The sequence below is a fragment of the Saccopteryx leptura genome, chromosome 1 (assembly GCF_036850995.1).
Source record: "Saccopteryx leptura isolate mSacLep1 chromosome 1, mSacLep1_pri_phased_curated, whole genome shotgun sequence".
Lineage (NCBI taxonomy): Eukaryota > Metazoa > Chordata > Mammalia > Chiroptera > Emballonuridae > Saccopteryx > Saccopteryx leptura.
In genome coordinates, this window is record NC_089503.1 from 216,590,326 (window position 1) to 216,613,532 (window position 23,207).

Sequence of the window (23,207 nt, forward strand, 5' to 3'; positions counted from 1 at the left end):
CTGAGAGGCTTTCCCCTGGACACCCATGAAAGCTCTTTATGGAGAAAGGGCACACTTTATGGAGGTGTGGGGACGAGGTCAGGTCAAAGGTGTCCCCGCCGCAGATCCACGCGCGTGTTTGCGTACGCTTTAGCTTTAAAAAACAAAATCCCTTTAAACGTTATTTTTAGAAGACCTAATGAAAATTCATCTTGTGATATTAGCATTCTGAGCTTGAAACAGCTCTTCCCTGTCACTTAATTACACAGCATATTTGTTAGTGTATCATAACTGGTATACGGCATACTTGACTGTGGTCATCAGCACTTTAGAAGGGCTCAGTACGTTTTGGAATATTATGCGCGACCCTGGAAGCCAGGAGGACTCGCTGTTTGCAACTAACCCTGGGGTCCTATATACAGATATGGATTATCTTGCAAAATTAACTTCATATATTATGTTAATAATCTTCTCCTTGAGTTTAATTGTTGAGGCTTTTGATTTGTGGCTTGTCTAAGCCTATTTTTGTGGGGAAAACAGATCCCTAATAGCAGCTGCACAGACTCCTGAGGCTTCCACAGTATTAGTTGTGGTTTCAAATATGTGACATTCACATTAAGAGTTAAATGCCATCCATGCTATAACTGGTAGATTTTTCTTCTTTAAAATAAAAAAATTAAAAGTATAAAATAACTAAAGAAGGATAGTAATAATAACCCGGATGTTAATATTAAAACGATAGATCCGTTTTCTTGCAAAAATGTAATGTTAACCTACAACTTTCTAAAAGAAACTGAAAGTTTTCAAATAAACTTCCCACCCACATATTAAGTTTTTTTAAGTTATAACATTTTATGGAGTAAACCTTTTGTTTTTTAACCTCAATATATATGAGTGTCATCCTACGTATTCAAGTTTTACCTAAAACTAGGATGTGAATACATTCATGATAATATTTCAATAGTATGTGGCACATCTACGAAAATTAACCAAAGACCCTCATATTTCTAATAGCTGTATTATCATAAAGTTCTCAAATTACAAACAACCTGTGTCAAATCTTACTTATGTATCACTGCTGTGACTGAAATACATTGTACCAATTTTCCAGCTAGATATTTTAGAAGCTGAAACAAACCCACAAATACAGAGAACTTAAGCAAAAACCTCAAATTCTGGAGGTCTGCCCAGATTTTCTGAATTTACTTATTAAGTGCAGCAGGGCTGCTGGAACCCATCCAGAACCCAGGGGTTGGGGAAGAGCAGAGACAGGCGGGTGGAAGTCGGCCTGCCTTCCTCAGTGAGCAGGAGTAGCTCAGGGCTCCCCCGACATCAGGGCCACGAAACCTCCCGACCCACTGCGTGCAGCTCACATCCTACGGGCGGGACCACCGTCCAGGCATTGCACCACAGGTCTGCAAAGTTGGCCGTCCTAAAGCCCGCAGACGCTCCAGTGCCTAAAGTTCCTGTTTTCCTACCTTTTCATTTTGCTTTTCCCGCATCTCTAAGTCAGAAATGGAAAGTGCTGAGCTCCTGGGAAGCTAACAGATCAATCTGGACAGCCTCAGAATGATGTCAGACCCGATTATAGGCTGGCTGAGTGCAGGTAAGGGGCAGGCAAAAGCAGGTTTACAGCTGTTCGTATGGAAAAATCCAAATGAATAAGTAATGAGAGAATAATACACTCTGTTTTGTGTACTCATGACTATAAACTGACTCTTCCCACCCCTGTCTATAAAAGGGTAAGACACCAATTAAGATCAAGTATATAGTTAAAACCTATAAAGAATTAGTATCCCATGAATTTTTAGAAAAAATGTTTCATTTAAATATGTTCTGTCATCTGGTGTGTGTGTGTGTGTGCACGTATATAAGGGTATAGATTTAAAACATTTTTCTAACCAGCAGTGGTTAATGACATAGTGTGAAAAGAAGAGTAAGATCAGTCACTGGCTTGGAGTCCTTCTTTCCAGAGTCACATTCCAGAAAGGACCACGAGGCACCGAGGAACCCCCGACACCTTCCGGAGGAGGACCGAGAGCCCGGGGCCCCTGACCCCACAGTCAGCGGAGGGGCTGCAAGCTCAGCCCTGCAGGAGCCAGGCTGAGCGTAAGGAGTGAGGAGGGTGGGGCCTGTGGCAAAGGGGAGACCACGCTCTGCCCCTGGCAATCAAACTCCATGAAAACAAAACAAAACAAGACAAAGGCCAAAAGCAACCGAAAAACCCTGTCCTGGCCAAACGCAACACAGCTGCGAGCAGCCACCTCGCGGCCAGGCGGCCCACGGCCCCTCGGCTGCAGTCCAGGCTCAGCACGCTCACCGGTCCACTGTCCCTGCGACTGTCATGTGCCACCAGCCCGCCTTTGTAGGCCTTGCTCCCCGCTCCCGGGACAGTGGGGCAGCCCTGGACCCCAAGTCCACAGCCCTGGGTGAGCCCTAACTCCCAGAGCACTGAGCAGGTAACACGATGTGCCTCTGTCTTGTCAACTCTGGAATGGGCTACTGATCTCACCGATTTAATGCTGTTTTAAGCATTAAATTAGATAATATATGGGAAACACCTCACAAACCACGAGGTGCTAAGGAGTGGATTTTGATCCGTGGTCACCACTGCTTATTTCTGCCTGACGGGATGGAGGCTCACTCTTCCTCAGACCAGGAGGAAATAACCTCTCTTCTCATCTATTCTCTCCTCACCACCTGGGCTACTGCGGCCACTCTCTCCCACACGGTTCCCGCCAGCCACCCCGCCCAGCCCAATCCCCAGGCCAGGAAGGGCTGGCACGCTCTGGATGCCAGAGCTTCTCTGCCTCGACCAGGTGGTCGGTCACTCAGCAACCGCAACTGTTTGAGGTCCACGCTGCTGGCCCTGGCATCCTCAGCATCCAGAACATGTCCGTTTCCTCCGTGGCCACAGCATGTGGCTGAGAGACTGACTCTCTAGAGCCAGGGGTCCCCAAACTTTTTACACAGGGGGCCAGTTCACTGTCCCTCACTGTTGGAGGGCCGCCACATACAGTGCTCCTCTCACTGACCACCAATGAAAGAGGTGCCCCTTCCGGAAATGTGGAGGGGGCTGGATAAATGGCCTCAGGGGGCCGCCTGCGGCCCGTGGGCCATAGTTTGGGACGCCTGCTCTAGACTGTCTCCTGCCATCATTCTTGGTGTCACCCTCCTGTGATGTGAGCTTCCTCAAATCCTCTCCCCTGTTTAAAAATGCCTGTGCCCCTGTCTGAGGGAAAGGTGCTCAGTGGCTTTCCCAGGGCCGACCCTATCCTCTCTTGTCTCTTCTGGCACTTACGCCATCAACCACACTTAGTCCTAGGAGCCTCAGAGAGCTTCCTGTCTGTCTGCAAGTAGCTGGCCGTCAGGCACCCGCCTGATGCCCAATGGTCGGCTCCAGTTGGCCCCTCTCAACTTGCTTCAAGCGAGCACGGCTGTTAGTCTTGTCCCTGCTGGAAACCATGGCTTGGCTTCCACACTGCACAAGTTCCCCCTCTCTGACATCAGCCTCTGTCCCCTCAGCCTCCGCCCTCCCATTTCATGTCACCGGAACCTGTTCTCTTCGCCCGGTGGCGTGGCGACCCCAACTCACTGACTACAATTTCATAGGAGGATAATTTCAAGTTTACACCTCCAAACCCAAACCTGTCTTCTTAGTTCCAGTCCCAAACTGTCTCCATTGTTTGGTTTCTTTATTAGGAGGCACCTAACCAAAATAAAACTCTTTTTTTAATTATATTTTTTACTCCAACAAATCTGCTCCAAGTCCCAACATTAACACATTTCTCTTAGTGGCATCACTACCGTCCTGGTCATTTCTCCGTGCTCAGCGCCCGTGTCACTTCTGACCTAGGCCATTTTCATTTCCTCTTCTGGTCAGCTGCCAAGGCCGACGCGGCCACGCTGCTGGAAGGAATTTGCTCCTGTACATCGTACAACCGCCATCACCATCCAGACCATCATTTCAGCATCTGCCCAGGTCCCTGGGATTCCAGTCAGGATAAATTCTCTGCCTCAGCCTCCCAGCCCACCCCCACCCTGCCTTTTCCTCTTTAGTCCGGTCTACAGCCACGTGCATCGTCACAAAGCCATAGAAAACAGCTTTGATCACGTCACCCCTGCTGCTCGAAGCCTTCAGTGCCACACTCCTCTGCCGCTTGCAAAGGCCAGGTGTCTATTCAACATCCAGTCCATGCTACGTCCCAGCCCCCAGCCCCACTCCTCCCCAGCCCAGTACAACGGGGCGTGCCTTGAAAGATTAAAACTTGACTACAGTGAAAATTTAGAAATGAACAGGCAAAACAAGTCCCCAGAACTATGTGCCTTTGCCTGGATTTGCTTTACCACATTTCCACACTCATCCCCCCGACGGGTGGCACCTTGCTCCTCACAACTGATCTGCAACCCTCCCAAAGCTCCCCAACGTTCAGCTTCCTCTTTTTTAAAAAATTTTTTTATTATTATTTTTATTTATTTTTTATTTATTCATTTTAGAGAGGAGAGGGACAGAGAGAGAGAGAGAGAGAGAGAGAGAGAGAGAGGAGAGACAGAGAAAGAGAGAAGGGGGAGGAGCTGGAAGCATCAACTCCCATATGTGCCTTGACCAGGCAAGCCCAGGGTTTCAAACCGGCAACCTCAGCATTTCCAGGTCGACGCTTTATCCACTGCGCCACCACAGGTCAGGCCTCAGCTTCCTCTTGAACCCCCTCTCTGGTCCCCAGAATGGACCAGGCTCGTCCCTTTTCTGAGCCGCCATGACACTCTATCAGAGTAGACAATCCCATTCCACAGTGTACTGAACGTATGTCTGAACTACCTTCCAGTAACACTCCCCGAGGGCGGGCTGCGCCTCACTTCCCCCGTAGTCCCTGAACTGCCCAATCCTACCACACTCCTAACACACTCGTAACCAATAGCTAGTGGTCAGCCGCACGGAGGAAGGAAGAGACGTGCTCTTTCACACGTCCCAAGCTTCACCCTGGCAAGTAACCCAGCTCCCTAAAGACCAAAGCCCACCACCTGGCTCCTCAGGTTCTTCCTTTTTACACCAACTACCTGATACTCGACACAGGCTCCCCTCGAAAGGGGAGATGATCTGACAATGGGGCAGAAGGGCCTTGTGGACATCGACTTACTTGTGCTTAGCAGCAGCAAAACTTTCATGATGGTGTACTCCTCAAAGGTGAGCTGCAGTCGGACGAACTGAAGGCTGATCTCGTGCATCCCCTGGCACAGCTCGTACATGGCAGACTGATGCATCTTCTCCCTGCACAGGAAAAGAAAACAGTGGCTGAGAAAGTAGGGTTCATTATCAAACGTACACTTGGCAGCCCCAGGCAGCATAACAAGAGCTCTGAGTCAGAGTCTCCCTTTCGGCGTCAGCACGGAGCAGGGGTTATTTTAAAGACAAATTGGATGCCTTTCCCAGTGACTGGGAAATGGCTTCTAGACCAACACGGCCGTGCTATTTACTAGCACCCTGTTAGAATGTGACAGAGGCCCTGAAACCAACCTTTCTCAAAGTGTGCCATTATTTCACTTTAGGTTGAATAAGAAGGCTGACTGTAGTGTGTGTGGAGACAGAGACATCACCCAGAGAGCAGAGAAGCCACTGTGCTGGGGGGTGCAGCCCACGGGCTCCTGCTCCCCCTTCGCCAGACACCACACTCACTATTTGGAAGGGCTGTGTCGGGCGCTAAGAACACAGGACCCTGATGACCAAATCTTGTTTCCACGTGGACCCCCTTACAGAGGTCTTGAAATATGTTTAACTGTTTGCAGAAGCACGTTTAGAAAGGGAAATTAGGCAAAATTTGAAAAGGTGAGAACCTCAAATGGGATCTTTCTGGCAAAGGAAGAAAGTAATATGGGAGTTTGCCATATGTTTCCATTCATTCAACCAACCAACCCATGCTCTTCCCCTGACTAAATCCAAATACTTCCATAAAAACCCACATTATCTTATGACAGAAGTCATTACTTCCTCTTTCCATGAGAAGTAAGGCAGCACTCAAGTTTTTTAGATGTATTTCCTACAGCAATAAATCTTTGGGGAGGCCCTGGGTGACTCCTGTTTTGTATTAACCAGAAGGCAATCAGCGGAAGAGAGACTAGCAGGGAAAAATGGGAAAGGACTTGACATTGGCCAAAGAAACAGAAAACAAGGTCATGATGGCCGATGTCTATGAAGGACCGAATGCAGGTGGGCATCCGTAGGAAAGCGATACTGTGATGCCTCTTCCGGGATGTATGCTTGGGATCCACTGGCAGGAATCGCTCTCATCTCAACTCTGAAAGCCATCTGCAAAGATCCCACAATGCAACCCAGAACGTTTTGCTCTGCATTATTATCATGTCTTTCCTCTCTCATAATAAGCTGGAAGCTAGTTTCAATTAAGGGAATATATTTTAAACACATAAACCCACACAAACACACACAGAATAATAGCAGTAGTCTGTGCATCTACAATCCAGAATAAACAAGGTAAATCAATGCTAATACGGTTGCTTTATCTGCTTCAGATCATTATAAATTAAACATGGCAGAGTTAAGGTCTGCTGTGCCTTCCTCCCTGATCCTGCTCAGTGTCCTTGTTCAAGGGAACCACTTGGAGTGACTATCATTTCCTCTCAGATGTGTCTATTTTACTGCACATGTATGTGTCTTATAAACACGGCACACAGTGCTGCTTTGCCTTATGTAAATCTGAAATTAGTTATGCACATCCGCCTGCAACTTCTTTTTATTCAATGCTGTAATTCTGAGATGTATCCACTTGAACACAGGTAACTCTAAGGTTTCACCGCTACGAGTTTCCCTCGTGTGGTTATATCCCAGTTTGGTAGTCCATGCCGCTGCTGATGGGCAGGCAGGCTGTTTCCTCCTTACTGCTATGACCAGGGATGCTGCAGGAGCATCCCTGAGCACTCCGCCAGGACACAGAACAATCACAGCTCTGCTGAGTCGGAGACCCGTCCACTTCTGCGGCTTTCCCTGCCACCCCTGGGAGATGAGGCTGCCCGTGTGTTCCACACCCCCTCCAGTCTTGCCACATTCCAATGTAAATGTTCTGCCATCGGAAGGGGGTTGAAAGGGTAGCCCCACTCTTGATCCTGTTCATTTCTATCAGCACCGGTAGGGTAGGCTGAACATTTTTTCAAATGTTTTCTAACCATTTGGATTTTTCTGTGCGTGATTTGTCTTTACGTATCTTTAACCAATTTATTATAAACTTCTTTTTCTCTGTCTCTAATACCATCTGTATTCCTAACATTTTTTTTTGCTTTAAAAGTTTTGACTGATAATCATATAACTTCTTCATTATTCTCTCTCTTTCTTCCTGTCTCATTCTTTCTTTTGCTCTTTCTCTAAATTTGCCTGGTAAGCCCCCTTTTTTTAAAGTCCCTTATTTCTAAACTTTCCACGTAATTATATTTCACACATGTCTCTTATAAACAGCAAAAGGCTAGGTTAAAAAAATCTGAAAGTCTTTGCATTTTAACAGCTCAGTTGTCATCTGTTTTCATTTATCACGATTACTGATATATTTGGATTTTTCTACCATTTTAACTTTCTCCTCTCCTTTCCTTCCTTCTATTACTTTCTTTCCTTTAATTGGATTGACACAGTTTTTAAAAGCTGCCCCTTTGCTCCTCAACTGAATTTAGAGTTCTACTTGAACTCGTGAACTTGCATAGTTAAACCCCTAAAGTTAGCCCATAGCTCCTCCACGGTCCACTGCGTCCTGCCTTCCCTGAATTCCAGGTTGCCCTGAAATCGGTCTTTCTCACACATCCACACCCCATATCTGTTTAGAGTTATCAACGTGTTTCTCTGGCTACCATTGCTTCCTGCATTTCCCCTCCTTATTTCTGGGTTCAATATCTTATGAAAGAAGATTCTTTTTAAAAAAAATTCTTCATCTTTCAGTCTTAAGTTGTCTGAAAATGCCTTTATTTTACCTTTTTTCTTGAATGATCATTTAAAAGTTTTAGATTTCTAACTTGACAGGCAATGCCCCTCTGTACTCTGAAGGTGGTGTTCCACTAGACCTGGGCCTTTCTTGCTACCTTTGCAAAATTTCTTCTTATTCTAATTGTCATTCTTTTATAGGTAACCTGCTTTTTCTCTTCAGTGGCTTAAGAAAACTTCCTTTTAATTCGCTGCCTGAGTTTCACTGGGAAGGACCTACGTGCAGACTGGTTCCTATTCCTCCTGCTCAAGACTCAACGACCTTATTTGATCTGAAGATGGAGGGGTTTCTTTAGCTCTAAAATGTTCTTAGCCATTGTGTCTTCATCTATCACCTCTATCCCATTCATGCTATTTTTTTCTTTTGAACTCCTATTAGCAGCGTGTTGGACCTTCTCATTTTGTCTTCCACATTGACCTCCCTTTCAAATTATTTATCTTCTTATCACATTGTACTTCATTCTACATGCAGTTCTAATATTTTTTCTTCTTCCTGTCCAATCTATATAATGTCTACTGTGTTTTAAATACAATGGCACTAGTTTTCATCCAGGTGCCAAGAAATGCTGTATCTAGTTCTTTCTCAAATATTTGTTATTTTGCATTAGCCACTTCTCACTGTATGATTATTTCATCCTTGTTCTCTAAATCACATCTTTAACTTTTTATATCTCTAAATACTCTTAACATTTATTTTATAGCTTCTCCCAGATTTTATAAATTCACATTTTCTGTAAAGTGAATATTCCTATCTGCGATGCATTGTCTGGGCATATATTTGTCTCCTGGGTGAATCCCAGGGGCACTGTCTTATGGGAGGGACTCTGTAGGAAGTTCTAGTATTTGTAACTCTCAGAGGTATATGCATTTCATTTAGTTCTGAACCAGCTTTTGTGCTAATTTCTCAGCTTGAATGCTTTTTTGCGAGACTTGTGTAGTTTAAATTTAGACTCCTCACTTGATGTGGTGCAGGCTTGTGTTTCTTATTTCTTCCAGCTTCCTTGCCATGCCTATGGGCTGGCGGACTGGGGGCTGGCGGGCGGGCAGGCTGGCTGGCTAGCTTACTGAGTTTTACTTTCCTTGTTAGTAGACAGGGAAAATCTTTGCAAACCCTGGGTTTCTGAAGGGGTTTCTATTTCAGGCCCTAGTCCTGCTGGAGTTTCAGTTCTTGTCTGCTGTTCCTGTTGGTGTCCCAATATCCACCCCTAAGTATTTATCACATCCAATAGTTTGTGGGCCAACTATAGCGTTAGCTCTAAGTTATGCCACTCTGGCTGTGAATTCCCTGTTCTTGCACTGTTTTTTTTTTCTTAATCTTGGCTATATATTTAAGGCTTTTATTATTATTATTTTTTATTTTTTATTCAGTGAGAGGAAGAGAGGCAGAGACAGACTCCCGTGTGCACCCTGACCAGGATCCACTGGGAAAGCCCACTAGGGGGTGATGTTCTGCCCATCTGGGTGCTGCTCTGTTGCTCAGCAACCAAGCTCCTCTTAGTGCCTGGAGTGGAAGCCATAGAGCCATCCTTAGCACCTGGCGCCAACTCATTCCCTATGAGCCATGGCTGCAGGATAGAGAAAAGAGAGACAGAAAGATAGGGGAGGGGGAGGGGTGAAGAAGCAGATGGGCACTTCTCCTGTGTGACCTGACCAGGAATTGAACCCAGGGCTTCCACACGCTGGGCCGATGCTCTACTACTGAACCAACCAGCCAGGGACATGTTTTTTTTTAATGCCGATTTTCTATGTGTTAAGAGGGAAAATAAAAGGCTCAATCATTCTGATTGCTAACTACAACTACAAGCTTCTTAAAGGTAGGCTCCGTGTCTGACTAACCTTTTTGAATGTTAAATAGAATGTGATAGCTAAGTGCCATGTGCCAATCTGTGTTCAATAAATATTGTATGAACAAATGAGAGAGAAGAAAAGAAGAAAAAGGAGAGAGAACAAATGAAAACCACGAAAAGAGCCCTGGCCGGTTGGCTCAGCGGTAGAGCGTCGGCCTAGCGTGCGGAGGACCCGGGTTCGATTCCCGGCCAGGGCACACAGGAGAAGCGCCCATTTGCTTCTCCACCCCTCCGCCGTACTTTCCTCTCTGTCTCTCTCTTCCCCTCCCGCAGCCAAGGCTCCATTGGAGCAAAGATGGCCCGGGCGCTGGGGATGGCTCTGTGGCCTCTGCCCCAGGCGCTAGAGTGGCTCTGGTCGCAATATGGCGACGCCCAGGATGGGCAGAGCATCGCCCCCTGGTGGGCAGAGCGTCGCCCCATGGTGGGCGTGCCGGGTGGATCCCGGTCGGGCGCATGCGGGAGTCTGTCTGACTGTCTCTCCCCGTTTCCAGCTTCAGAAAAATGAAAAAAAAAAAAAAAAAGAAAACCACGAAAAGAATGAAGACACAAATTTGCATTTGATGGTGATGCTCAGAGAAAGATAATACTAAAAAATTACATATAAATTACATGGCTAATGAAACAGACATGGCATTTGTAAAGTTCTAAAAAAGTTTCTTAAAAAAGGAAAAGATTTAGATTGTAAACTGGGGTGATGCGGACTGTGAATCAGGATGTCTATGGAATTTAATACGACATGTGTTTGACGCTGTGCAGTTCAAAAGTGTACTCACATGCATCTGCTCCCTCAAGCTCCCTTGTGCTGGAGGCTGAATAGGCATCCTTGGCTTTGCCACCATAGGTCCTAGAGACGTGCCACCCATCAGCCTTTCAATGTGCTGGCTTTGCGAGTCTGTGATTATGTTGCTCCTGAGACCCAGCTTGTTGTATGTAAAACAAGGATACTAATAATAATTCCAACCTTGCAAGGATGTAGGAATCAATTATCTAGAAGTTCTTAAATTATAAAATACTATATACAGGTTAGTTATATATATATAATGGAGAGAATAAAATGCTTTTTGAAAGAACAATGATCATTTTGGTTAAAACAAACCAAGAAATAATCAAGTTCTTAAAATAACTTTTCAGGAATATAATACTGTGTTGTTGTTGTTTTTTATATTAAGTGAAAGGTGAGGAGGCAGAGAGACAGGCTCCCACATGCGCCCTGACCAGATCCACTCAGCAAGCCTCCAACTAGGTGATGCTCTGGCCATATGGGCCACTGCTTCATTGCTCGGCAACTAAGCTATTTTAGTGCCTGAGATGAGGCCATGCAGCCATCCTTAGCGCCCAGGGCTAACTTGCTCGAACCATTTGAGCCATGGCTGCAGGAGGGGAAGAGAGAGAGGGAGAGAAAAAAGGGGTGGGGGTGGGTGTAGAGTAGAGAAGCAGAAAGTCGCTTCTCCTGTGTGCCTTGACTGGGAATTGAACCCGGGACTTCCACACGCCAGGCCGACGCTCTACTGCAAAGCCAACCGGCCAAGGCCCAATAGGGTGCTTTTTATTATGGTTATTATTTCTTTGGCAGGATGGGAAATCAAGAGAACCATCAGAGAGAATGCAGATCTTCAGGAAGGTGGAAGGGTCCTGCCTGGTGCAGAACATGAGAACCAAACACCCATGTCAACATGTTTCTGTTACCAGATGTGTTAGCAAAACATCCACACAGAGATTAAAGGGTAGAGAGACACGTCAGGTGCTATGTGAAAACAGATTAGAATGATAGTGTGAGACCACACACATAAAGAAAGCATTTCTCCTGCCACTTCAGTATGGACAGCACCTGTAAGTCTTGAGGTGGCACCTGAGTAACCTGCACAGTCTTCAGACCTCACTTACAGAGTGCCCACCACACGCCCGAAGCTCAGTCCCTCACAGGGCCTTGTGAAGAATTAGCCTCAGGTTCGTGGCAGGGAAATTTAGATACCTGATGCAGCCAGGATCCAAACACAGGTGCTTTTTACTCCAAAACTCATACCTTGTACCTATGAGATTGTTTCTGTTTCCTTTTGTTTCATTTTTAGATTGTACATATAAGTGAAATCCTACAAGAACAAGGTAGTGGCTGCCAGAGGGAAAGGGGGTGAAGAGATAGGAAGAAAAGGGGGGAGGATTAAGACATACAAAATAAGTTATAAAATAAGTCACAGGGATATAATGGACAGCATAGGGATAGAGTCAATATCATAATGACTGTGCATGGTGACAGACGGTTGCTAGACTTACTGTGGTGATCCCTTCAGAAGGTATATAAGTGTTCAAACACTATGCTGTACACCTGAAACTAATACTGTATAATACTGTATGTCAATAATAATTGAAGAATTAAAAAAACAAAAAGAACTAAGACTCTTTTCTCTCTCCATGCTACCAGCACAATAGTTTTTAGCTCTTTTCTCCACAGTTTCTTTTTACAACTCTAAAGAGATACTTGGTACGTCATATGTTATGTTATTATATTCACTCAATCGTTTATCCTTGGGTCACCGTATGTGGTAAGACTTTGAGTTTTCAAATTCCATTGCTGTTTGTATGGCATAAAATTGAGTTCTCTAAATGAAGACTACTCTGTTCTCAATATAGTATGAAATTTCAAGAAAATAGGCTATCTTAAAAACACATTTTGCATCACATCGATTTTGTACAATTAGATTAAATGCACAGAAATGTACATCCAGAGAAGTTGAAACAAGGCAAATTTTTTTGGCACGATACTGAAATCTTTTTGCTACACACTTTTATTCATTTAATAATCTTGCCTCATTTTGAGTAGAATAATGTAATAGGAAAAAATGACTGCTTTGGAAAAGAGACAGATTTTGTATAATGCTTCTAAAAGATAAAAGTAAATGCAAAAGTTACCCTTGAACAGTGGACTAGTATAAGGCAGCAGGAATTATTGAGTTAGGAAATGTCCCTATATTACTGCGAACACCAGACCTGAGGAACTGAGAGCCATCAGTCTCTACCTGGGAACTGTGGGCATGATCCGTTTCTAAACATCATCTCACTGGCAGGAACAGAATAACTTCTGTGTTTGGATACATAAATAAACACAACCAAATGGGCAGGAAAGCCCAGTCTAATTTCAAAGACCCTGGTTAAAATCTATGAGAAAAATAGTTCTAAAATATTTTTAAAGAAACCCTTCAGAAAATAAAAATATTTCAGTAGTTTTGTAAACTTGTCATTTTCTCCAAAATATCATTTTCTTCATTTCTGGTCATCTGCTAGAACATGCATTACACTAAACTACAAACATGATTATTTTAAAATAGTTTTAAAATAATAATGTCTCTAAATGTGATTCACTTGGGATAAACACCGAATAATCAAAGACTTAGAAAACGTTTTTTTTCCCCTGGCTTTTGAGAGAATGTAGGGTTAGAAATGGGGTTTATTCATGTGTTAAGAATGGGAATTAGTAAAAAGCCCCATCAAAATTAGAGTGAGAAGGACAGTCAATTTAAATGATTTGCAGGCTAGCTGCCTATTTGTAAGTTAGTGGCTGGACAGAAATGGTGTGTAGAGGACCCATGCCCTCTTGCCATCATTATGTTAACAGTGTTGCCCTGTTTCACATCAAGAGAACATCTACTGAACCTACTGGCCAACAGCTGTCGGAAGAAACACTCTAATTTTAGTGTTCAAGTGCTAGCTTACCAAGACACCACCAAAAAATTCATTCAAAAAGCTGAGTCCTCTAGTTATCTGGCAGTCCATTTGGAGGCAGCTGATTTGAAAAATTACTGCCCCAAACGACATGCAGTCCTGGAATCATATGCATGTTCTACTCTGACAGATATCTGAGAAGTAGCTATTGATGAATAGATATCTGGTACGCACGCAAAGCATTCCAGGCTGGCCTGAATGCCCACAGGAACTAACTCCTTATGCCGTGGCTCTCCACAGGGAGAACGCAAGCTGACTTCCACTTAGAGAATCTCTACAAGAACTGAAACCATGGTTCCTCAGACATCTGCACACTCACCTAAACAGCAGCACTATTCACAGCATCCAAAAGGTAAAAGCAATCCAAGTGTCCATCAACAAATAAATGTATCAACAAAATGTGGTATAAGCCAACAATAGGATATTATTTAGTGGCTATTCTGACCCTTGCTACAACATAGATAAACCTGAATGACATTCTGCTAAGTGAAATGAGGCAGCTTTGAAGACAAATGTATGATTACACTTACACTTGTATGAGTTACCCAGAGAGTCATAAAAACAGAAAGAAGCATGGAGGTGGGTGGTGGGTGGTGGCTGGGGGCCAGGGGAAGGGGGTAAAGGGGACGTGTTCACATAACAGTGTGAATGTACTTAACATTATAGAATTGTTTAGTTAAAATGGTTAAGATGGGCCCTGGCTGCAGAGCTCAGTGGTTAGAGCATTGTTGCTGGTTCGATCCCTGGTCAGGGCACATACAAGAATCAACCAGAGAATGCATAAATAAGTGGAACAAGTCTACGTCTTTCTCTCTTTCTCACCCTTATTGTCTGTCTAAAATCAATCAATAAAATTAAAAATGGTTCAGATGGTAAATCTTGTTATTGATATTTTATCACAAGTTTTTTAATTAAAAAAGAATTTTTGCAACCCATGATCCTACTTATTATACCTTGCTTGACAGAGCTTCAGAAACTAAGATTTGTGTTTAATTATGTAACTTCTCTTATGGCTCAGGCTTTTCATTCCTTCTCCTTTTATAACATAGAAAATGTCTCTTTTATTCTCTATTTTTACGACTTGCCTTTTTGTGTCTTGATGGATATTTAGTCTCGTTGTATCAATGCTTTTATGGCAGGCTGTGCTATATGCTTTCTGAAAGCAGAAAGAGTAACCTTTAATAAACCATAACTTCAAAACCTTAGAAACACTCTCCCGAAGGCCAGTCCATTGCAGTTTTGGCCGGGGGGGGGGGGGGGATAGGAGAGCTACATTTGTCATGTTCCTTTCTCTTTCAAAGAATTCACATGTCATAACTGTGACCCTTTCACATTGGCTGACTTTATAAAGAATGCCAAAGCACAAGGGGTTCCCAACTCCCCACGATGGGTATCCAAGAAAGGCAGTGACATATTTTAACCGGAGATCCTTTAGCAACATTTCACTAAACTGTGCTTTCTCCACCTAAACACCTTTTATTTCAGGTGTGTAAGACATCGCTTTATTTAGTAAGGAGGTATAAAAATAAACCTTTCAAGTGTTTCACTTTAGCTCTTGGATTAAACAGTAGGCAACTGTCATCCCTTCAAAGGGCCTGTGTCCTTCCAGATAATACAGTGCGTGTCTTTCCATGGTTGATTTTTGTATGGTGTATAGGTGCAAAATTATGTGAGTGCTTAATCAATGCCTGGCAGCTACCGAGAACAGGTAGACCCAATGATTTCACAGGTTCTGAATTGCCCTTCAAATATTATATAATAGACAACACATATCAATGTTCATTTAGGGCTAGACTTTTGAAGTTCCTGGAATCTCAAGAGGAGGCCTCTTAATAAACACGTTTGCTAACACGCCATTCCATAAGTTGTCCGTAGAGGTGTGTACGTGTGTGTGTTACCTTGCTAGGATGCACGCAGCAATAGTGTCAATGAGAGTTAAACAGCCTGAGTGGTATGGTACACACTAATCACAGCAGATCTGAGAGACCAGACCTTGCTTACATCTGATACTGCAAACCACATTGTTATGTCTGAATATATCTAACATCTTGTTATATGGTCAGTGTAACAGATGGTCCCTGTCTCAGGCTTGTTGTTTTCCTAAAAAAACAGATGCAGAGTTGTTTTTTATTAAACCTTAATTAGAATAACAAATGACCTTAATTTGAGCATTCAGATAATTCCAGTTTGTGGTTTTTAATATTTTTTCATAATCTCACTAGATTTTTCCTTAACGGACAAACAAGGTATCTCTGTAGGAGGACCATTTGCCTAGTTGTAGTTTTGATGTCTGTTCATTTTTATAGAATTTACATCATTTATTTACAGCCAGGGCAGACCCAGCCATTTTGGCCCACAGATAGCTGGAGAATGTGTCTGTGGTCGTCACTGTGGCACTGGACTGCTGTGCAAGGGGCAGTGGTCTCCATGACATTTATCTACTCTGTTAATTTTACATGGCCAAGCCTTGTAATAGTTAAAAGTCAATCCAGAGTTTTGTTTGTCACCTTAATCAATGTTCCAGAAGGGATCTTTTCCTAGAACTGCCCTTGGACGTGAGCATCACAGTTGCCACTGGCTTCAGTGGATGTTACACAGATCAAAATAATACCTGATGATCTAAAAACCTAGAAAGGGGCTGCTTACCTGGCAACCATAATTCACCACAGATGGTCCTAGAAATCAGGAGATTTTTTTTTTCACCATAAACTTTTTATGTAGTTTTGGTAAAAACATTCCTTTGTACCTTAGGTTTTTAAATATTTAAATAGCACTTTTTCTTTTGAGTACAAGGACACGAGGTTTTTTGTTTTCGTTTTTTTTGTTGTTGTTGTTTTTGTTTTGTTTTTTTTGTGGTAAAGGAAAGAGAACATGCGGCCATAACCCATTGTGAAAACTCAGATATTAGAAGAAGTTACATCAGGGGCATCTATGATAAATCACATTACTAAAATGTTTTGGCTGGCCAAAGGTTAAAACTTAGTAGACACTGAATTGTGAATCTCACAGGCTAGTTCCAGTGTAATTCATTTTTTAAAAAGTGATTCCTGCCTGACCAGGCGGTGGCGCAGTGGATAAAGCGTCGGACTGGGATGCAGAGGACCCGGGTTCGAGACCCTGAGGTCGCCAGTTTGAGTGCGGGCTCATCTGGTTTGAGGAAAAGCCCGCCAGCTTGAACCCAAGGTCGCTGGCTCCAGCAAGGGGTTACTTGGTCTGCTGAAGGCCCGCGGTCAAGGCACATATGAGAAAGCAATCAATGAACTAAGGTGTTGCAACATGCAATGAAAAACTAATGATTGATGCTTCTCATCTCTCTCCGTTCCTGTCTATCCCTCTCTCTGACTCACTCTCTGTCTCTGTAAAAAATAAATTAAAAAAAAAAAAAAAGTGATTCCTAAGCAAATTTTCATGACTCTACCCATCATATCATGTGAAGAACACCTGTCCCTAAGATATATGACTAAATATAAGGTAAGGAACACAGCAAACTGTAGAATATTAAAAAAAAAAAAAAAAAGGGTATTTGCTTTCTGTCCACTATCTATACTGATAGTGAGGTCTTTGGCAAAGACGAAAGGTGAATAGCACTGCATTCCCTTCCGACTGGAAGGCCCTTCTACCAGCAGCCTTTGGGTCCAGGGGGGCTCAGGCTGGCTTGATTATTCAGCGGACACATTAAAGACCTAGCGAGCCGCATCTTTTGATTCTCAGCTTTGGTAAGGAAGTTTATAGATGTCCTAGACAGAGGAGTAGGTGTAGTTCAAAATAAATTGGTTTACTTACTCCAAATGAAAAATAAAAAAAAAAGTTAAACCTTTCCAAAAGTAGTATTCTAGGGTTTGAATCCAAGGAACATGCTGTTGGGTGTTCTGACCTTAGGAGCCCTTCACAAGTGCTAACCACGTTAAGACTTATCACCAGAATTGTTCTACACATGGAAAGGACACAAAAGGACAGTATTCTGCAGTGATGGAATTGTTTAATACTTCCAAGCCTCAGTTTTGTTCCCTATAGATTTTGATACTAATTTCTGGAATTTAATGGTATGCAGGCCACAGATGATTCAACAGAAGACAATAAACCTTTGGTGACATCACATAGGGTGACATCACATAACAAATGACCTTAATTTGAGCATTCAGATAATTCCAGTTTGTGGTTTTTAATATTTTTTCATAATCTCACTAGATTTTTCCTTAATGGACAAACAAGGTATCTCTGTAGGAGGGACAGTAGGGATATATATTTAAAGACTTTGCTTAATTTTAATAAACAACCATAGTTTTCTCACTTGTAAAACATGCTGCTAGACTACTGCTTGGGTAGAGGGTGATAGCAAATCACGTTTCCTAGTGCAGTAAAAGACGTGTATTAACCTGCAACTTACAAAGTTGTATTCTTCCTGATGCAAAAGTGACCTTGCTCTAGCAGCCAGATCCTGGCACAGGATATAAAGGAGGACATTTGCTTGATGAAGGTGCATCTGTGCTTCCATGGCAACAGCAGAGAGTGGCTCACACTTGTGGAAGTGAGTCTAGCAGAGTGTGACTGCCCGGGTGGGGTAAGTGGAAGGTACAAAACGATTGTGCTCACTTGACAAGACCACAGGCTCTTTCTTCTACCTTGCAAATCTTGCTTTGGAAGAAGAAAATAGCTAACCCCCCAGAGAGTGTTAACACAGACACTACTCATTCATCAAGACGAGTCCCAGAAAACATTTTCGGGCACCCTAACACTGGGTGAAAGGGAGTTTCTTTTGTTTGGATCACTCTGAAAGCTGATAAATCATCAGCCTTAAAAAACAAACAAACCACTATGATGTGCAATTCAATTAATTTATTAGAGAATGCCACGTGTCCCTTCTTATTACTGATTCTGAACATCTGTCACAGAGCAGATTTTGTTCAGGACATTCTGAACAACTACATCATTCATGACTGCGTGAAATACACCACCAGGCCGCTCCACCAGCAGTGACACCTGTTTCCCGTAAAGCAGGGGTCTCAAACTCAATTCAGCATGTGGGCCTCAGAGCAAGATCACAGCCGTTCGGCGGGCCACACTAGGTCTACAAAAGGCAACTGTTACACAACACTTTTCTCACTGCAGTTGAAAACAAAAGAAAATCAGTACAACAAGCACAATCGTACATGCAGTTTACTCAGTGTCACAAAACGACCAGAAACTGTAGTTCGCATCACAACTGCTGTTAACTAAGCTAATATCTAGCTAGGATGCTAGAGAAATGAAAAATACAAGTAGGACCCTAGGCTTACTTAATTTTATCCAAAATATTTTGAACTTCGTGGATTAGTCTGCGGGCCGCACAAAATTGTTCGGCGGGCCGCATGCGGCCCGCGGACCGCGAGTTTGAGACCCCTGCCGTAAAGTGTCAACTCTGAAACTCACACTCCACACGCACACGAAATGACAGAATGCAATGTTTATTCAGAGGATCGCCTGAGTATCCTTCTCCTTCCCTGCTCAGAAAATTACTAGTCAATACAGTGAGGAGAACAGCTGCCATTTTGCAAACTTCTACTTAGAAATTCTGTGACCTTCTGAACTTCCTATAATCAGAAGGCACTGGCTATGTACTCTCTCTTTAACAACACTCAAATAACTCTTTGGGGTTTTGTGTTCATTGTCCAGGAGCAATGTGTGAGGCCAACAGTCCCAATATGCTAGGTCCTGCAAATCTCTTGAGCAGACAGGACCCCAGTCCCTGGCCAGGCTCTGGTTCTGGGAGGGAGAGAGACAGGTGGGGGGAAAGAGAGGAGGGAAGGGAGAGGAGGGAAGGGAGAAAAAGGAGGAGGAGGAGGAGGAGAAGAGGAAGAAGGAGAAGAAGAGGAGAGGAGGAGGGAGGGGAGGGACCAAACATCATATTGAAGTTAAAAGAACAATTTCGTGTTGTCACTTTCTTCCCCTTGGAAAAGCATATAAATGCCTTAACACAATTTCAGTGTTAAAACACTGGGATGTAACATTTTCAATCAATAAACGCAATGTTTGGTGATACCGCCTCACTTTACAAGATACGGTGAAGGGAGAAGAGAGGTGAAAGGGAGGAAAAGGGGAAGGAACAGCAGCAAGAAAAGACGAGAAAGAAGGGAGGAAAGCAGGTCAGTGTGGAGGGGAGGAGGGAAGAGAAGACGCAGAAAAACCAGAGAGCAGGAAAGAAACAGCCCCCTCCACTCTGCTGTGTGAGCCCCATTCTTCTGCCCACGACTGCGTAGCTTCAGCTCTGGACTTCCGTGGTTTGCCCTCCATTCTCGTATGGATTCCGGTGCCTGGGCTGGGGTGCCACCTGGCCACTCTGCCTCCCCCCACCCCCAATCCTCGCCCTCCTCCCTGTTTCTTTCAGAAAAGTATCAAATCCAGACCTTCCCCCCAAATTAAATGACTTCTTCAGAGCCCTCCAAGTACACACTGTGAAATTAGCTTCGAGTTTGTGGGTAGAAGGGAGGGATATAAAACCCTACTCATCCTTCTTCTGTGATACAATAAAAACGAATAATCATGTGGCTAAGTTCTGGGTCTAGAAGTGTCGAAAGACACCAGTTCAGAACACACTGCATGGATGAGGACACAGGCGAGCGCCTTCCCTGATTCACTGCAAAGGGCACCGCCCACGCCGACATCTTTGCCGGTGTCTGACACGTGGGCGGAGGAAGTCTGGAGCCCTCCTTAGTTCTGTAATTAATTAATCCATTCCTCACCTGCAGTTCTGCAATATAATCACTGCATCAAAATTAATTTTTCTACACATTTTTCAATAAAGGAATTCATGACGGTGATTTTATGTTGTAGTGAAGAATATTTTTAGCTGAAGAGACCAAAGTCCTTGAGCATGCTACCTAAACTAAAAACCAAAACCAAAAACACCCCCCCCAAAAAACACAACAAACCCACGCTAATATTAATCACCCTAAGCCTTTTAAAGATAACTTGTGATCTTAAGATGGTTTTGACTTTTATTCAAAATGAAAAAGAGCTCCTTCTCATTGACCAGAGTAAAGCGGGGTACCTTTCTTGCATCATGCCCCGTCTGAGTGATTCCAATATAGATATATGTATACAGTGTAAGCGGCGCCTTCCAGCGGCAGCCTCCTATTTGTTTTGCTTTAATTTCATACTCTGCTGGCAATTACCGAGCCTCATTAACCACTTAGGAGATTTCTCAAGGATGCGACAATGCAAGAAATATCAATGCATGGTGGTGTTCTTAAAGTAAAACTTAAAGGAAAAAAACAACTCCACAGGAAACGAATCCTTATGGAGTTCATGCGCTGAGCATGAAGGAGGCTGTCAGGAACTTCGCCCCTGACCCTTCCACTAGAAAATGTCCTCATTCACAAGCCAGCAGTAGTCATGGAGGACCCATGATGTAGAAAAAGCATTTTGCTTGATATTACGGAAAAACCTTTTCAGTCTACTTTCTTTTTTAAAATGTATCATTACCATGATTATTATTTTTATTAATTCTGTGCCCTTGGAGTTGATAGCCCCTCTGGAGTGAAATGGCTATATAGAACACATAAAGCACTGAATACGTGACACAGAAAAGAATTTTGGGAGGAAAAGGCCACTCTTGACTTGAAGGTAAAAGACGTCATCAGAGAAACAGTGTCCCCTGGGGTGGGGCTCGAGAGGGACAGTGAAGTTTTGGGCAGTGAGCTGCGGGAGGCAGACGGGACTAGGGGAAGAGAAAGTGTAATTTGGCTGGTGCACAGTTCATGCAGAGAAGCAGCAGGAAGCAATGCTGAAAACAGCATTTTAAAATTAATTAGTTCATCATACACTTACTAATGCCAGATAGGATGCTAGGGGGTGGTGCTGCAGAGGTGAGCCGGGCAGGTCCAGTTCCGCCCCCACGGAGCCACCATGATGTGTGTGTGTGGGGGGAGCTCTACTGGGGAGAAAACAACACGAACACGTGAACCCATGACAGGAAGTGGGTGGGGGCTGTCAACCCGGGATCTGATGGGTCAGGCAAAAGCAGCATGAACCAGGAATCCTACAGCTGCCACCAGATGGTGAGAAGCAGCCACCCTCCTGCACAGAGCAAACACCCAAGGGGAAGCGCTGGGCCGAGAACAAGCATGGACCCTTTAAAGCACCCAAAGGGGGCCTCTGCGGCCACCGATGCCACTAGTATGTCCTCTGAGAGAACACATTCACACCCCATCTTAAATACCACTTTCCCGCCTGACCTGTGGTGGTGCAGTGGATAAAGCGTCAACCTGGAAACGCTGAGGTTGCCGGCTCAAAACCCTGGGCTTGCCTGGTCAAGGCACAAATGGGAGTTGATGCTTCTTGCTCTTCCCCCCCTCTCTCTCTTTCTCCCCTCTCTATAGTGAATAAATAAAATCTTTAAAAAAATTAAAAAAAAAAATACTACTTTCCCACAGTTACATACAACCAGCAGAGGATGACAAGCAGGCTGCCTAAGCCCTATTCCTCAGGGCCACAGCAGGTGGCCTTTCTTCACAGGGCTGGGCCACCTTCACTTTTTCCACTGACCTGATCCCACCCCCTACCACCACCACTGGAGGGTAAGCTCCATAGCGCATTCACTGTTGGATTCGCAGAGCCTGGAACAGCGCTCGATATATTGAAGTTGCTCAACAAAACGTTTGTTGGATGAATGGACTAACAGCATGAATGTCCTTCTCCTGAGTGGTCCAACAGGAGAGGCAGGGGTCGGCAAAAAGAAAACGGGTCAAGAAGTGAGGTAGGAAGTCTACTTGCGGTCCTACTCTTTAATACTACTCTGCCCCGGGTTCTCCTCCTTCCCAGGCAGGGACAGTCCCAGCCGCTGGTGTGCTCCTATCAGGACCTTGTCTTCATAGGAGTGTTGACTCAGAAGGCGACCTACAGCCAAGCTGCCTGGTTCATTAAGTTTCCCTCCCACTGACGCCTCTGCTGGAAATGTCTGGAAGCATCTTTTTACTCCAACTCTACTTTGGATCATTATGCTAGGTTCATTAGACAAAAAGTGACCAGTGGAAACGCAGGGGCTCACAGAACAGTCACAGTCTCGCAGAGGTGAAGTACAGCACAGGGAATGTGGGCGAGAATACTGGACTGTAGTAATTGCACACGACGTCAGGCGGGCATTCCGCTTGTGGGGGCTGGGGGACCGCTTCGCAAGTTATACAAGTACTGTATCTAACCGCTGTGCTGCACACCTGAAGCTAATATACCACTGCATGTCAACCGTAATCGAAAAACAAAATAAATATTAAAAAAAGAACACAGAAGGGCAGAAAAGACCTCTTGCTTTGGGGGACGGTGCCCACCCTTCCTCCGCCCCGCGCATTCTGAGTGGATGGCTTGTACACTCTTTGTAACTCAGCGGATCTCTGCAGCCCCTCTCCACCATCCTCTCGGGTTCCCTCTGTGGAGCCCCCTACAGGTGACAACATGTCCTCCGTACACCACCTCTGCGTAAAAGAAAGAGGACTCCATTCTGCAATGCTTCGGCGCCTGCAGGAATGGACCATTTACTATTTGGGACATTGTCTTTCTTTGGTCAGGACTCTCAAACTGGTTGTGGGGGTGACGGGGTACTGGCCAGCACATGCACCCTCCCAGGGGAGTGCTCCTCCCTTCAGCCTGTCCGCTGCGGATCTGGTCCCGTGCTGGTTTCCACAGGGACGCAGAGAAGGGGCGGAAGAGGAGTTTAT

General features: G+C 44.4%; 1 protein-coding gene across 5 annotated transcripts in view; it reads right to left on the reverse strand.

Annotated features, from left to right (window-relative positions):
- Positions 1 to 23,207, reverse strand: part of NR3C2 (nuclear receptor subfamily 3 group C member 2) — a 313,921-nt gene that overhangs the window by 26,560 nt on the left and 264,154 nt on the right. For all 5 annotated transcript variants that reach the window (XM_066386221.1, XM_066386228.1, XM_066386215.1 and 2 more), the window contains exon 7: positions 5,118 to 5,248. In XM_066386221.1, coding sequence (XP_066242318.1) covers positions 5,118 to 5,248 — 131 coding nt within the window. The remainder of the gene's footprint in view (positions 1 to 5,117; positions 5,249 to 23,207) is intronic.